The sequence below is a fragment of the Eurytemora carolleeae genome, unplaced genomic scaffold, assembly GCF_000591075.1.
Source record: "Eurytemora carolleeae unplaced genomic scaffold, Eaff_2.0 scaffold497, whole genome shotgun sequence".
NCBI classification, from domain to species: Eukaryota; Metazoa; Arthropoda; class Copepoda; order Calanoida; family Temoridae; genus Eurytemora; species Eurytemora carolleeae.
The window spans coordinates 160,486-176,541 of NW_019396482.1; the positions used below are offsets into that span (position 1 = coordinate 160,486).

At 31.1% G+C, this 16,056-nt stretch overlaps 2 protein-coding genes and 2 long non-coding RNA genes across 4 annotated transcripts; 3 read left to right on the forward strand and 1 right to left on the reverse strand.

Moving 5' to 3' along the window:
- Positions 1-414: 414 nt before the first annotated feature.
- On the forward strand, positions 415-1,446 carry LOC111704096 (uncharacterized). The gene is made up of 2 exons (XR_002765745.1): positions 415-512; positions 604-1,446. It is a non-coding gene; the product is annotated as an uncharacterized LOC111704096 (long non-coding RNA).
- A 2,075-nt stretch (positions 1,447-3,521) lies between these two features.
- LOC111704092 (uncharacterized) lies at positions 3,522-6,273 on the forward strand. The gene is made up of 6 exons (XM_023476231.1): positions 3,522-3,649; positions 4,313-4,434; positions 4,613-4,672; positions 5,093-5,175; positions 5,592-5,679; positions 6,181-6,273. The coding sequence occupies exons 1-6, from the start codon at positions 3,532-3,534 to the stop codon at positions 6,271-6,273; spliced, it is 564 nt and encodes a 187-aa protein (XP_023331999.1). The 5' UTR covers positions 3,522-3,531.
- Positions 6,274-7,623: 1,350 nt separating this feature from the next.
- On the forward strand, positions 7,624-15,190 carry LOC111704099 (uncharacterized). Its single transcript, XM_023476234.1, has 13 exons — positions 7,624-7,727; positions 8,190-8,321; positions 9,177-9,240; positions 9,764-9,810; positions 10,535-10,588; positions 10,829-10,920; positions 11,635-11,885; positions 12,025-12,113; positions 12,939-13,017; positions 13,985-14,114; positions 14,407-14,506; positions 14,842-14,892; positions 15,063-15,190. The coding sequence occupies exons 1-13, from the start codon at positions 7,628-7,630 to the stop codon at positions 15,167-15,169; spliced, it is 1,296 nt and encodes a 431-aa protein (XP_023332002.1). The 5' UTR covers positions 7,624-7,627; the 3' UTR covers positions 15,170-15,190.
- Positions 15,191-15,669: 479 nt separating this feature from the next.
- LOC111704095 (uncharacterized) lies at positions 15,670-16,056 on the reverse strand. The gene is made up of 2 exons (XR_002765744.1): positions 15,870-16,056; positions 15,670-15,779 (listed from the first exon to the last, which is right to left on the reverse strand). It is a non-coding gene; the product is annotated as an uncharacterized LOC111704095 (long non-coding RNA).

A 16,056-nucleotide genomic window follows, 5' to 3' on the forward strand; every position in this document is an offset into this window, starting at 1 on the left:
ACGCAATAATATACAAACAAACATTTAGAAATAATAAACAAACAAACATTTAGAAATAATAAACAAACAAATATTTAGAAATACTATACAAAAAAAAACATTTAAAAATAATAAACAAGAATCATTAAAAAATGCTAAATAAGCTACGTCTTAGCAATATTAAACAAACAAACATAAAGCAATAATATACAAACAAACATTTAGAAATAATAAACAAACAAATATTTAGAAATATAGGGGGGGGGGAATCTGAATTAATGGCCACTTTTTATCCTATGTTTCTGAAAATGAACTTGATAAAAATGGCGCCATAATAGTATTAAATATATATAACCGGTGTAAACCTGACACGACTCTAATCGTTTTCTTCGAAAAACGAAACAAAAACAATAATTTTTAGAAATGATTCACACCCTTTAATATTTACTTTTTCAGGAAAGGTTGAATATTTCTTGAAATATAAAGATATTGTAAAGATGGTGAGAGAGGCTGCAAAATGCAGACAATTTCTGGTAATTTTTTCGAGAATTTGTATAATTCTCATGAGCAATATAGCATATTAAAATGAAAGCACAAAATTAAAAGTAGAAAATATCTATTCAGGAGCGAAACAATGAAGTTGACAACAAAATGGGAGACTTCTACTCCAGCTGGGTACAGCCATTAAATGCTATTATCAACAGCTGATAAACAGCTGATTAACAGCGGATATAAAAATGTTCTGTCTATCTCAACTAAAATTTAAACATGTAAATTTTTTCTTCCTAGACCTCATACTTTTTAGGTTACAATCACTTTTTTGATTAGTCGAAAATCGATTTCTCGGATTTTTAAAATTTTTTTTTTGTTCTATTTTATTTTCTTAAAAAGAAAGTTGTTGGTCTAAGGTTTCCTTTTTTAGCCAAAATTTTTGATCATCAATAATTTCTGAGCTGAAGCAATTTAAAAATAAAATTAGCTTTAAAAAAATAAATATTAGAAAGCTACGGTTTTTCTTTTGTCCGTAAGAATTTTGCCCAGTCCGCAAACATTATCTAAAAAATATTTCTTTTTTGGAAATGAATTGGTATACATTCCTCGCTTTTTTATCAAAAATATTCAATCCAATCTGCAGGACAAACACTTTTCAATTTTTAGAGTTTTGGCTCTTAAGCAGTGGTTTTAACAAAAAATTATGAGACCTAGAAAGAAAAATGTAAATCTTGAAATAACTAAAAGAAAGAGCTTTCTAATCACGCTATTATTGTGAAAATTAAACAAAAATTGTTCCCTCACCACCCAATACCCCTACTGAAAAGTTTTTTTTGGGACACACTGTATTTTTTCTAAAAATATGAAAACTGTATTAAAAGATTTAATGTGTCTCCGGTTGTGTAACATGGTGAAATAAACAAATACCAAAAAATGTCAACCCTAAATTTAATCAATAAACGTTTTTAAAAAATATAATTTAAAGTATTATTTACAGCCCTGAGAAACTTTTTATTAAAAATCGTAATTTTTTACTTTTTAACCAACTCTTTTCTATAAAACTTTTTTCTTGATGGAATTATTCGTTACTAAGAACGGAACGGGGGATGGAAACGTTCTTGATTAAGAACAGAACAAGAGAGATGCAACCGTTCTTCAACTAAGAACGCCAAGAATGGAACGGAACGGGAAGACCGTACTTCTACTCAGAACGGAACGGAACGAGAACGGAATGATAAAAAAGAAGAACGAGAACGGAACGATTTAGCTGAAGGCCCTCGTTCTAGAATGGAACAGAACGATTTCAAAAAATTCGGACCATGTGCCTAGCCCTAATCTCTAGGTGTGTTCAGGTTTATAAATATAGGGTTTTCTACGATATTTATTACATACAAAATTTTTGAAATATATGCATATTGTATATATCGTAGATGGACCGATTTGCCTCAAATTTGATTGAGAAACATGAAACAATGGGAATGTGTTAAGCCTGGTTTAAAACTTAATCTTTATTAAAGTAATTGCAAATCTAAAAATATGGTCATTCTAAAATTCTAAATTTTAGAACTTGAGTTTAAAATCAAAAATATGTTCAAATTTTTCTATAACGTTCTTTTATATAATCGGTAAATGGCGCTCAGAAAGTTGTAACGTAGTTATAAAGGAATTAAGAATTTGTCACAAACTTAAATTTTCTAATCATTTTATCTTTGCAACCTGAGGGTGTATACCTTTGATATTAAAAAAATCAATTACTTAGTTACAAATATGCAAACGTTTAGCGAATTTTAAAATTAAAAATGACTATGCACTACATTAACCAATGAAATTAAAGAAGTTTTTATCGGAAACTAAAATGCAGGCGGCCAAACGGAATTATGGGATTAATAAACAAGAAAAACGCTTTGGGACGATTTGGACAGCAAATATATTAGGCGCACGTATTTGTATCTTTCTTCTTTAGTTTATATTTTTTCTTCTCTAAATATATTTTTGCCATTGCATAATGTTTCTTGCTATTTCACTTTCTACAGACCAAGGCATAATATCTACAGAATTTCTAGAATAGGAAGACGACTTGTAGACTCGAGTTATGACTTTTAATAGTCAATTGAACATGAGACATGGCAGTTGTGCTGTGTAAACAGACCAATTTTAGTTTAAATGTTATTGGATGAGTTACAAGTAAAACTATTTACTTTGTAAACTTAATTGTTGCTTAAATGTCGTCTTCCTATTCTACAGTATAAAAATAAATGATTATTGGGAAACACATTAACAAAAATTCTGACAATATACAAAGATTTCTTAAATCTAAATAACTCAAAAAGAATTATTTCTTTTTATTAAAAATTTCTATACAATTGATACAAGGGAGTCCCATAAAATAAAGTGTACTGTTGTTTCTAGGAGTAATATTATAAACAAACATACATGCTGTCCTATGTACATGTTAAAATTTGCCTGTGGAAAAAAGTCCCTGAAATAATAAGTTTATTTTTTCTCAAAATCATTAAATAATATAAGATTAAAATAACTTTAAAAAAAGTATTTTTTTAATGATAGCTATTTTCCCTGTTTTGTACAGTAACAGAATAGTTATAGCAACGAACACATTGTAAACACTCACATCGTAAGCATAATTGCTGGCTGTTACACGGGCTTGATATTATAAATAATATTAATAACTATAAGAAACTTTATACAAACAACTTATAGTCAAGCATAGTAGTCATGGGGCTACATTCAGTTTTTACGTAGAACGTTTACTTATTGATTAAATAATGAATAAGATATTTGTGAGAATGAAATATTATATTATCAAAAATATATTGCATCATAAAATTGCATCATGCGATGAAATTAGTTAAAATTCTTTTAGTTAAATGTTTTTTTTTTACTTTTCACTTATTAAACATATCGTGTATCTGTATCCGCCTCTGGTCTTTATTTATAGAGTGATAACAAGCCGATTCCGGGTTATTCAGTTTTAAAACGTTCTAGTTTATACTGAACTCGTGAATGTGATTAACTTTTAGTGTCATATTTTACTCATTAAACATGACTTTCAGATTTAAGATGGATAATCTAGTTCCTATTGATGAACTTGAATCTGATATAAAGCATATTGTCACTCAGTCTTTGCTGACAAAAGTAATGCAGGAGACTCTAACTCAAGGTTAATTACAAGCAAAACAAATTAGTCAGAGCATGTCTTATTCCTAGAGAACGATTTTGAACCCCCCCCCCTTCATAAAAAATAAGCATGAAAGGAATTATTGATATTTATTACATATTACTTTATGGTTAGGTCAGGTTAAATTTACAACAATTTCCAGGCTGGCGCTGCGACTAGGATTGGCTAAGAGGCCAAGCACTACGGCTAGGATAGGCTAATTTCTAATTTTGCATTTGAGCTAGTGGTAATTTTCTAGAGAACGATTTTTTGGCCCTTCCTCCCCCCCTCCTTTCAATTTTGTATATGGATCTTAAATGTAAGACATGGATATTATTTACCATGTGGCTCGCCCCCCCCCCTAGCCTGTCCTAGCCGCAGCGCTCGGCCCAGAAAGTGTCTAAACCTAACATAACCCTAAATAAATACTAATTTAATTGAAAATTGTTGAAAAAGTGGTCATGTACAAAATTCATAGAAGGGGGGGTCCAAAAATCGTTCTCTTGGACGGACCCGAGCTAGTTTTACTTCTTGATAATGTGCCGCAAATTCATGAAACCATTGGGGTATACATTTTCATGGAAATAATTGTTTTACCCATCCTGAGGAGATGTATCTGATCTTTTGTTGTTCACATGTAAATTGTACATTGTACATAATATTTAGAAGAGGTTTCTGATTGGCTGTCCTGGTGCAGAAAGCAGACGAATCAGCTGAAATTGATAAACTATGATATACCGGCCGGGATACTTCCTTCAAGTACTTCAGCCAGTCTAACAGACATCAAAGTAAACAACTTTTTAAAATTTTATTTGAATGAAGAAAAAAAATAATTCTGATAAGTATTAAAATTACTACCCTATAGGCTCTTTAAAACTTATATAACATTTCTCAAAATCTGCTTCATTATGCATGAAAAATATTTAGGAAGGGGAAAAGTAAAAACTTTTATTTAGATTTTTATAGGTTGATGGCCGAGGCCCAGATGATAAAATCTACCATAACAATCAACAAATCCGGGACAAGGTTTTAATTCATTCATTGATTTTTCTTTCAAGGATCAAACTTCAAAATATTCAATGCTCTAACATTTGCAGTTGAATTAGCTACAGCTAGTTCAACTAATTCCCTAACTATTCATTTTTGTTAGAGCGAGGTAGCTTAATTTGATCTCACACAATCGGCACAAGAGTATTCGAACTAGAGCTGTCAGTTTAACTACTTCTTGCAATTCATAAACCTCAACTTTATTCTATATATGAAAAAAACTGTTATTAATATATTGACTGACTTTGACGGTTGATAAAGATTTTTTACACTTGAATTCTAGTTTTCGTTTTTTATTATTGTGAAAGGGGGGATGTGGAAGGGGAGAGGGGATGTAACATCAGGAAGTGTGGAAGGAGGGGGATTTTTCTATAAAAATAACCACACTGTTGTGTCTAGGTTGCACGAGGAAACACCGTGCTAAGTCTGTTTAACTCCTCTACCAAGGAAACTATCGAGGATTTAGTCATTTTTGCTCTCAGGTTATTTTTGATAGTTCAGATTCTGATAGTTCAGTTTCTAATATTTTCGATAGTTCAGTTTCTAATGAAAGTTTAATTCCTTGGAAAACATCCCCGACCTTATTTTCAAATTTTTATTTTCCGTTTTTAACATGTCACCGAGGACTTTTTGCTGACTGAACAATTCAAAATTAAGTTTAGTGCTTAGGATCCGGATCCGGATCCATTTTTTTTATGGTGGATCCATATCCGGATCGTTATCAAGATGAAATGGATCCTAAGCACTGAGACAACCAAAATCTCTTTTGTAGAAGACTTAAAGGGACTGAAAACTAAATTTCAAGTGATACTCCATTTCAAGAGTGGCATCTCTGGTTCACTGGAAATTACGTGAACAGTCCCTTTAAACAATGATATTTCATTATGATTTTGTCCAGGAAGTTTACCGGAGGTATGGGGGATGAGGATGAAGAGCAACCTGAAAATGATTTAGTTTGGAAGAAATATTTCTTGAAACCTGTTGAGGTAAATTTTGACAATCCCTTTGTATTAATATCAAGGGTATTTGTTTCGATTCGTTTAAAAATCATCCCTCTCCATCTTTAACAATTATATATAATTATAGCTTGGGAACCAAGCGTTGCCCAGGGTTCTAATAGTTTACCCACACTTGGTCCATTTTTACCGGGAAACTAAATTTTCGCTAGAATAGTCGACTCACTCAATTTAGAATCTTTAAACCAAGCTAAAAACATTCATGCGCTCTTCCGAGTTCCCAAATTAAAATTGTAGGCAAATCGGTCCAAAGGTTCCTGAGTTATGATCAGGGAAACAAATAGACAAACAGAGATTACAATTTTTAAAGATCTAGATGTAACTGGTGGGAATGTTTGCGGGAGCGGGAAAAAATATTTGGAAATTTTATCGCTGAATTGGAAAAAAATAAATTATTCTTTTGCACAAAATATGAAATATAAAGTTAAATGATAATTTAAAATATATATTGCAGAATTCTATATTGTTTAGTGTGTAGAGAGGATAGTTGTGATGCATAAGGAAAATATATATTGTAGAATCCTATATTGTTTAGTGTGTAGAGAGGATAGTGGTGATGCATAAGGAAAATATATATTGCAGAATCCTATATTTTTTAGTGTGTAGAGAGGAAAGTGGTGATGCATAAGGAAAATATATATTGCAGAATCCTATATTGTTTAGTGTGTAGAGAGGATAGTGGTGATGTATAAGGAAAATATATATTGCAGAATCCTATATTGTTTAGTGTGTAGAGAGGATAGTGGTGATGCATAAGGAAAATATATATTGTAGAATAGAGGGGGGAGGGGGGAAGTGACCCTTCATCAAAAATGTTTCATTAAGAATTCCCATTATCCATCATAAGAATGAAGTGTTCGCGAAAATACGTCAATTTTAAAATCTAAATAACTAGGCTTTCAGGACAATCTTCAATTTTAACTTTTGTTGCTTTCTCTGTGCGCATTTTCTTTTAGTACATACAAACAATAAAAAAGTGTTGTGTTTTTATTGAGTTGTGTGTTTATTATGTGTTCTCTGGGGTCATGTGAGGCCCCACACAAAATTTGTGCCCGATCGGTTCAGCAATCTTGACGTTTATTGGTTATTATTAAACAGCCAAACAGACAGGAAAATATATATAGAAGAGTATAATTTTTATCAGATATATTGATGGAAGGTTTTATCATATTGGTGGATCTAAGGTTAGCAATTTTTATATTTATTATTAAAAATCACAATTTACAGTTGTAGGCGATTATATCAATACAATGAAGACAACTTTCAATTTAAATTTTTATTTACATCAAGCTGTTAAACGCATGGATACACATAAACATAGAAGTCAAGAGAAGCTGTCAAATAATAAAGCTTCTATTTGATTACTTGTAAACTTGAAGTTAGAAAAAAATTTGTTAACAATTAAAACTTAAAAAAGTGTCTTCATTGTAGTCATATAATCATTCTCTAAAGGCGTCGATGCGTCTATGACATTTTTCAATATCTCAGTCAAAAATGGCTATCGCTGTTGCTAATTTGCATGTAGGCTAATTCGATGACCTAGGAACAGGATAGGAGACAAGTACTTAATTGATGAAACTGTTAAAGAAATCTTAGTTGACTTTTAGAATGTTCACATGATTATAATAATTCTAAAATGTTCACATGTATAGAATAATTCTAGAATGTTAACATGTATAGAAGAATACTGTATGTTCACATGTATAGAATAATTCTAGAATGTTCACGTGATTAGAATGAGTCTAGAATGTTCACATGATTAGAAGAATTCTAGAATGTTCACATGTATAGAAAAATTCTAGAATGTTCATATGTATAAAATAATTCTAGAATGTTTACATGATTAGAATAATTCTAGGATGTTAACATGTATAGAAAAATACTAGAATGTTCACATGTATAGAAAAATAAGTTAGAAATGTGTGGGCCAAGCTTGAAGTTCCTGTGTTGGGCTCCGGGATATAAAAATACAGAACAGACTTGCTCTCTCACATCCATACCTCCACACACGTCACTAGGTAATATAAAAACAGCTTTTTTCTTTTTGTGATTTTAAAGATTTTTTTTTCAATAAAAACAATTAAATACCAGGTTCGTTATTTTGCGCACCAAGTTCCACCATATTATTCAATTCTGTCTGTGAGTAGATACTTCCCACCTCCCCTTACCGTAACCTCAAGCTATCAAGACTGATCTAAATACCAAAATTTTAAAAATAAAACAGAGCATACATTTGTAATAAAAAAACTTTGTATCAAAACTTTATTCTACTTTATTCCTGGTATGCAGATACTTTTTGTTTCTGTTTTCTTAAATCTATATTTCTGAATTGGGGTTGGAATTAAATGATTTTCATGGGGAAATAAAAGAATTATTTGATATAAAGTAGGAAAAAGTGTGGTAAACTTTCCAATTGATGTCTAATTTTTCATTTACCCCTAGATCATTGATTTTTATTCAAAATATATTAATGTTTCTAGACCTTGGTCGCCATTTTGGATTTGAGTCTACGGATTATGAGATTATACCGTTCTCACAGTTTGAAAACAAAATGGCGGAGATTCGAGGAGGGCGAGGCTACGAGGGCTCAGTTCTCTACTTCATGGATAAAGGTATTAAAATTAAATACTGGATTATTATTATCAAATCATCCCATGTACTTTTTCTGCAAATTTTCTTCGTATTTTTAAATAATTTTTTTTTAAGTTGGCAAAAATCAATAATGATTTTGACCTCCATATTTCAAAAATAAATAAACAACAAGAAATTTATATTAGACAATAGCTAGAGACTAATAAAATACTTTGGGTATCAACAAATTAAATGCGAAACATGGTGAATTTTTTGAAGTTATTTCCCCTGAAGACTGACAACGAAAATCTTTAAATGAAAACCAAATTTTTCTGATGAAAATTTAAGATGTTTGTTGCTGATCTTTCTGTACCCTTTTGTACATTTAAAAATCTAAACAATAATATACTTTCGCCAGTTTTTCAGTTTTTATTTGCTATCTTGCAAATTGAAAAAAAAAATTTCTTTTGTTACAAAAAATTCCTTCATTACTAAAAAGTGTTGGCCCCAATCGGCTTAGCTGTTTAACATTTATTATACACAAACCAACAGACAAGCACCCAGACAATTCAAATATATATATATAAATATTTTTTATTAAATTGTTGAGGAATTTTTTTTCATTTCTTCTAATTGTTTATGATTTTTTTATTTTGGAAAACAAAGGAATAAACAATTTCCCATCAATTTTTTTCAAAAAATTCTATTAAAAAAAAGTTTGCATTTTTTTCAATGTTGAAAAATAAGTTAAATTTTTTTGTCATATTTTGATGTTATTATACCTAAAATCCAAAGCAAACAAAAATGTTGAACATTTTGTCCAAAACACCGCTAATCTCGTTTTTTTACTCACCCTGTAGATTATACATATATAAATGTTTTTGATTAATTTGTAGATGACAATGTTGTTGGATTATTGAAGAAGAAAACTACTTGGTATATTGTACTAAGAGCAATAAGGGATATTTTTCAATCATTTGACCAATATTTTCTTCAAGTCTTCATTTTTATTTTTGTTTTGTTTTGTAGCAAAAAACTCGAATTGTTAATGTAGATTTAAAATTTGGTGTTGATGATAAAATATAGGCGTTAGTTCCACATTTAAAAAAAATATATTTCGGTTTGGGTTGACCCTTCTCAGTTCTAACGATAAAATAACTATCAAAATCAATATTAAAATTTTTTTAATTATCGCAAGATAAACAAAATTACAATAAGATTGGTTGTCAAATGAAAAAAAGAGAAACTAACTCGGATGATGATTAATAGAAAAATTAAATTTGTTTCTGTCTTGAAGATTCAAACCAAACTGTACACTTGGTACGTATGAGTAAAAAGTGGCGGTGGGGGACGGGGGTCAATCTAATTAACGAACTTTACAGAAATGGGGGGGGGGGCATTTAAAAGGCATTTTTGAACATTTTAAATAAAGAAAAAGTTTAATGTAAATTTTCTAATAGAATAAAAATATAATTGGATAAAGGGAGAAAGTGTCAAATGCAATGTCAGCGTACAAAAAGAATCCAGGAGGTAAATCTTTCCTTACTAAAATGCCAGAATACCCCAAGGGATGTCTTAAATCAATTTATCTATTAAACTTAATAACTGTGTCAAGAAAGCAGCTTTATATGTACCGATTATAACTATTTATTTACTATTAGCGAAGAATCACCACGGAGAACTGACAACTTTACCAGGAATCTGCTTTTCCAAGGGATTTCGAAAAATTGAGAAAACACGAGGAAAAGTCAATTTCCGCTGAAGTGCAGTTCTCCCGAAGGAAATTCTCGCTTTAAGTAAATATGTAGTTCTATCCAACATTATATTAACTGATTACTTTTCATTATTGATTAATAAGTATATTCAATATTGTTGTTGATAATATCAATATGTCTAAATACTAAGAAAGTTTTATATTTGTGTTATAACTTTGTCCAAATAAAAGCTACATTCATGCGAATTTTTATCACGAACACACACAATTAATCACTTACTCTCCCTTGGGCCAACAAAAGTACACTGTACCCTGGGAGAAAAAGTTAATGAGTAGAGATGCACAAGGTTAATATTATTGCTCAGAATAGAATACAATAATAATGTGCTTTAGGAACTCGAAAAAATCCAAGAAATATGAATAAAAAGGGATTATTAGCTCGGAGTTTTCCATGGAAAAATCACAACTCCTAAAAAAAAGCAGCTCTTCTTTTTTAAATTTTTTCATGTCAAACTCTATCCAATCCTATGTTTTTTCCAGGATTTAAAGGGGATGCTTGCTTCGAACATATTAGAAAAATTGCTAGACGACTTGGTGAGTAGTTTTACAAAACTTTCCTTCACTTACACTCAAATTCTTTAACTGTGCGCTCTTGTACATAGAAAAGGGCAAGTCTAATTAATAATAATATTCATTTACATTTTTACAGGAAAAAATTGTGTCAAATGATACACCATTGATTCTAACATTGCAATTCCGATGTTCAAAATGAATCTGTATCCCCAACACTTCTGATTTGATTAATTGAATGATTTATTAATAACTTTTTTTCAGATGAAATTCAGAAGTGGTTGGGAATATCAGATCCTGAAACCAAACATTGGAAACTACTTGGGGAAAAATATCTACTCTGGGTGTTCGACCAGGTAGGTGGGACTTTTCTATTTTTGCTATTCCAGGTGTAAGGTGTAGGATAGAAGAGTATACTAGTAGAAGTGTGAGATATTGTTACTATTCTAGGTTGTAAGGTGTAGGATAGAAGAGTATACTAGTAGAAAGGTGAGATATTGTTACTATTCTAGGTTGTAAAGTGTAGGATAGAAGAGTATACTAGTAGAAAGGTGAGATATTGTTACTATTATTGGTTGTAAGGTGTAGGATAGGAGAGTATACTAGTAGAAGGGTGAGATATTGTTACTATTATTGGTTGTAAGGTGTAGGATGGAAGAGTATACTGGTAGAAGTGTGTAGATTTTGTTACTATTCTAGGTTGTAAGGTGTAGAATGGAAGAGTATACTAGTAGAAGGGTGTAGATTTTGTTACTATTCTAGGTTGTAAGGTGTAGGATAGAAGAGTAAACTAGAAGAAGGGTGAGATATTGTTACTATTCTAGGTGTAAGGTGTAGGATGGAAGAGTATACTAGTAGAAGGGTGTAGATGTTGTTACTATTTCAGGTGTAAGGTGTCGGATGGAAGAGTATACTAGTAGAAGGGGGATATATTGTTACTATTCTAGGTGTAAGGTGTAGGATGGAAGAGTATACTAGTAGAAGGGTGATATATTGTTACTATTCTAGGTTGTAACATGTAGGATGGAAGAGTATACTAGTAGAAGGGTGAGATGTTGTTACTATTCTAGGTTGTAAGGTGTAGGATGGAAGAGTATACTAGTAGAGGAAAGTTTCCACAAAGTTGGAAGGCGTTTCTCCGGGATACTAATACAGAGGAATCATACAATCGGGATACAGCTCCTTCTCGCTGTGGAGACAGGGATCGTGAGGAGGAATCCCCCATTCAGCTTTTAGAACCCAACTCTCTCTCTCCTTCTGTTCAAATACTTCCCTCAACTGCTCCCGCTAATCCTCACATTGTTTTAGCTTGCATTGTCAGGTAGCACTTTGTCAACGGTTTTTAGATATTTTAATTGGTTAATGATATTTTTATTTTTGAGATTTCAATCAAAGGAAACAGAAAAATCTGCGAAATATTGATTTTTATTGTTGTTGAAAAAATGCTAAAAATAATTTAGGAATCTGGATTTGGTTGGGAAGAATCTGAAAAAGATGGAGAGTATTGTATCTAAACTTCACCAGAAGGCCTGTAAACAGAGAACTCAAGGAAACGGTCTATACATATTAAAAAGTAATCCCAATTGTTGAAAGTATCATGTGATGATTTGTTTACTCTCTTTCAAATCATCCTGTTGAGTAGAATTCATCGGTCTCCAAATTAATCCAATTTTTGAATTCGGTTAATTAGTCTCCATTTTAGAACTATTTAGTCTTGGGTTTATTAGACTCCATTTTATATCTCTTTTGTCTTGGGTTTATTAGTCTCCATTTTATATCTCTTTAGTCTTGGGTTTATTAGTCTTTATTTATTTTCTCTTTAGTCTTGGGTTTATTAGTCTTTATTTATATCTCTTTAGTCTTGGGTTTATTAGACTCCCTTTTATATCTCTTTAGTCTTGGGTTTATTAGTCTTTATTTTATATCTCTTTAGTCTTGGGTTTATTAGTATTTTTTTATAACTCTTTAGTCTTGGGTTTATTAGTCTTTATTTTATATCTCTAGTCTTGGGTTTATTAGCCTCCATTTTAGATGTATTTTATCATGGGTTCATTAATCTCCATTTTATATCTCTTTAGTCTTGGGTTTATTTGTCTCCATCTTAGAATTCTTTAGTCTTGGGTTCATCAGTCTCCATTTTAGATCTCTTTAGTCTTGGGTTTATTAGTCTCCATTTTACATCTCTTTTGTCTTGAGTTCATCAGTCTCTATTTTACATCTCTTTTGTCTTGAGCTCATCAGTCTCCATTTATATCTCTTATGTCTTGGGTTCATTAGTCTCCATTTCAGATATCTTTTGTGCAAAGGGTTCATCAGTCTCCATTTTATTCCAATTTTTGAGTCATAAGTCCTAGTAAGATCCTTTCTTGTGTAGGGTTTATCAGTCTGCATGATCTAAAGAGGATTGAAAGTAATGAAGTTAAAGTCTGTAATCTACTTTTAGAAAATATCAGGAATTCCATGAACATATGAATCTCATGAACAATGAACATTTATTAAATTATTATTTTGGAAAGAAATGTAAAATAAAGTAAAAGATAATGAATAAGGTATTGATCGCCACCAATATTAGTTTCATCTGATCTCCCTGTCGTAAGAAATTGATAAAAAAAACTGTGTGTTATACGATTTATATATAAATGTAATCTTGATACAGTTAAACCCTAAGTAAGCCATACATCGAAAGAATTCATTAAATGTCGTATTCTTCACTCTCTGATAATTTTGCAGATATTTAGTTTTTTAATTAAATGATTGTAAAAACTGGTGCCGCATATTCATGACTATAGAATTATTTTCGCAAATACTGAGATTTATGTAAAATAGTATAAAACTCATTGAAAAATTGTCAAGACAACATTTGATAAATTTTTTCGATGTCTGACTCATTTAGGGTTTAACTGTATTTGAATCAAAGTTTGAATATTATAATTTAACATGATCGATTTATTACTTTGATTTCAATACCATGTCACTTATATATGAGTTTTTGTATAACTCTCACACAGTTTTTCTTTACCAATTCCTCGAGATCTGGACATCAGATAGAACTAATATTGGTCGCGATCAACTTCAGCCTATACCCCCTTTTATTTTACCTTAACAGTCCCTTTCAGGTAATACTTAAATATAATATGCAAATGGTTTCACCAGTTGCTGACAATTCAATTTATTCTACGATTTTATTGGAACCGCTGAAGAGTAGACTGGAACATGTATTTAATGAAAAAAATGAATTGCATTGAACACTTTTTTCTCCGGAAAAATGTATCTACGCCAAAAATAGTAGATAAAAAGAAATTGGAACGAATGTTGAAACTAAATTAAAAAGAAATTGGAACGAATGTTGAAACTAAATTCAGAGAAAATTAGGACTTTTTATTTATTCGATTCATTCATTGAAGTACTGATGTTTGATAGGATTAAGATGGGTTCGGAAGAGGTTTTAGGTTCAGATCTTATCTCCACGGTATCTCAGGCTGCAGATAAAACCTTCAAGTCCTTCCTTTCAACCCTGAGTTCAGCTACGGTGCTTCAACAGGATGGACAGGTTGTATTCTTGTTTATTTGTGTCTGGATCCTCGTACCCTCGTATCCCTGTATCCATAGATTCATAACAATAAAGATTTAGGGGGTTTTCGTTCACAATAACCCTCAGACAGAAGCCCAAAGACGACATCTAGTGTTCTATCTGAATTCTTATTAATCTATGCCTGTATCCTTGAATCCTTATATTCCTGTATCCCCTGTATCTCTGTAATCTTGTATCATTATGAAGTCTTTATATACTTTCCTTTTATCTTAAAATCTGTGCTTGAATCCTTATTCTATCCTGTATCTAGGTGCTTGCTGTATCCCCTCTGTTGACTAGTTCTGTATCTTGTATAAATGAAGATACAACTGATCTTCTCGCCATCATATTTTCTCCAGACAGAGAACAAGGAACAGACATTTTAATTAAAACAAAATAAGGATATTTTTTTCTATTTTTTTTTCTCACTTTTTTATCTCACTTGCTTTTGTTATGAATTTTTACTTCACAAATGACATCTGAAAGGGACTGTCCTAGTAATTTTGTATACTTATCTAAAGTGGTAATTTTTGTTTGTTTAAATGTCCGATCACAACTGGACCGATTTGCCTCAAATTTTGATAGGGTAACTCGGTAGAACCATGGAAATGTGTTTATCTTAATTAAGATGACTTTAACAGCGAAAATTTAGTTTCCAGTCAAAGCTGGGTTCTCCAGCTAACATTATATAAAATGTCTGATCTAGGATTAAGGATTCTGGAAAGTCTTCTTGTTCAGATTTATCATGGGAAAATTGGTAAAAACATCAATTTAAAACATGTTTAAAAATATTAAATTTATTTAAAATAAAATATTAAAGGTATTTGAAATATGTTTGTATGATTATAGTATTAAACATTATTAGATTACATTTTGTTTTTTTTAATTATTTATTACTTTTTACAAATGTATGAATTTTTGTTTTAGGAAACGGATTCGGAACAGAGAAAACACTTTGTGTGGAGAGAGTTGGAGTTACTGATGAAAATGGATTACAAGAATTATTTCCAACTTCTCTAAATATCTTGAAATAACATGGTGTTGATTTATTTTAATATTTATCATTTTTTGATTTATAATATTTATTGTTATCGCATAGAATCCTTATTCTACTAAGGAGGTGGTGCAGTGACGCCATGAGCCCCAAAAAATGGTCTCCAAGCCTCTGGATTCGCAGAAGAGTTTTTAAAATGACCTGGCGCTACCCCTATCATTTAAAATCTTTATTATAGAAGTAATGTATAAAAAATTTATAAAAAATATTTGATATTTTGATAGTTATACAATGTTTTTTGGATATTCAAGAAAACACTGCACACCTATTTAAAGATTAAATAGTTTATTTAAAAAATATTATTTATGTCTTATATAATATATATTCTAACGTTTAGGGTAGCCCCCTGTCATTTGAATACTCATTTGCGAATAGGCTTTGTGGGGCTCATTGCGGCCCTGCTCCCGCCAGGGAGTAAGGAATAAAAGGGATATATAACTGACGCCCTACCATATGATTATACGTGCTTTACAGACGGTACTCCATGTAAAATCTATTTAAGGCGATTTACAGCCTATTTAAAGAGAATATAAGACAGCAAATTGCAAGCATGAAAGACAATATTAAATATGTATTTCAATGGTTTCAATCTAAAAATATCTAAAATTAGTTTATGTTACAGAGAATATAGTTACTAAGATTGAAAGATAAATGTATAAATAAGTTAATAAGAAACGTACTTTTACTGCACTATCTCTTGGTTTAATTGAGGATGGATACAAATCTCATCTCTGGATATCGGACTCTGGACTCTCGCCTCTAGACACTCGACACTGGACTCACGCCTCTGGACTCGGGACTTGGTGTAGACTCTTTGTACTACTGTCATCTGGACTCTGGACACTGGACTCGGGACTCTGGACTTTG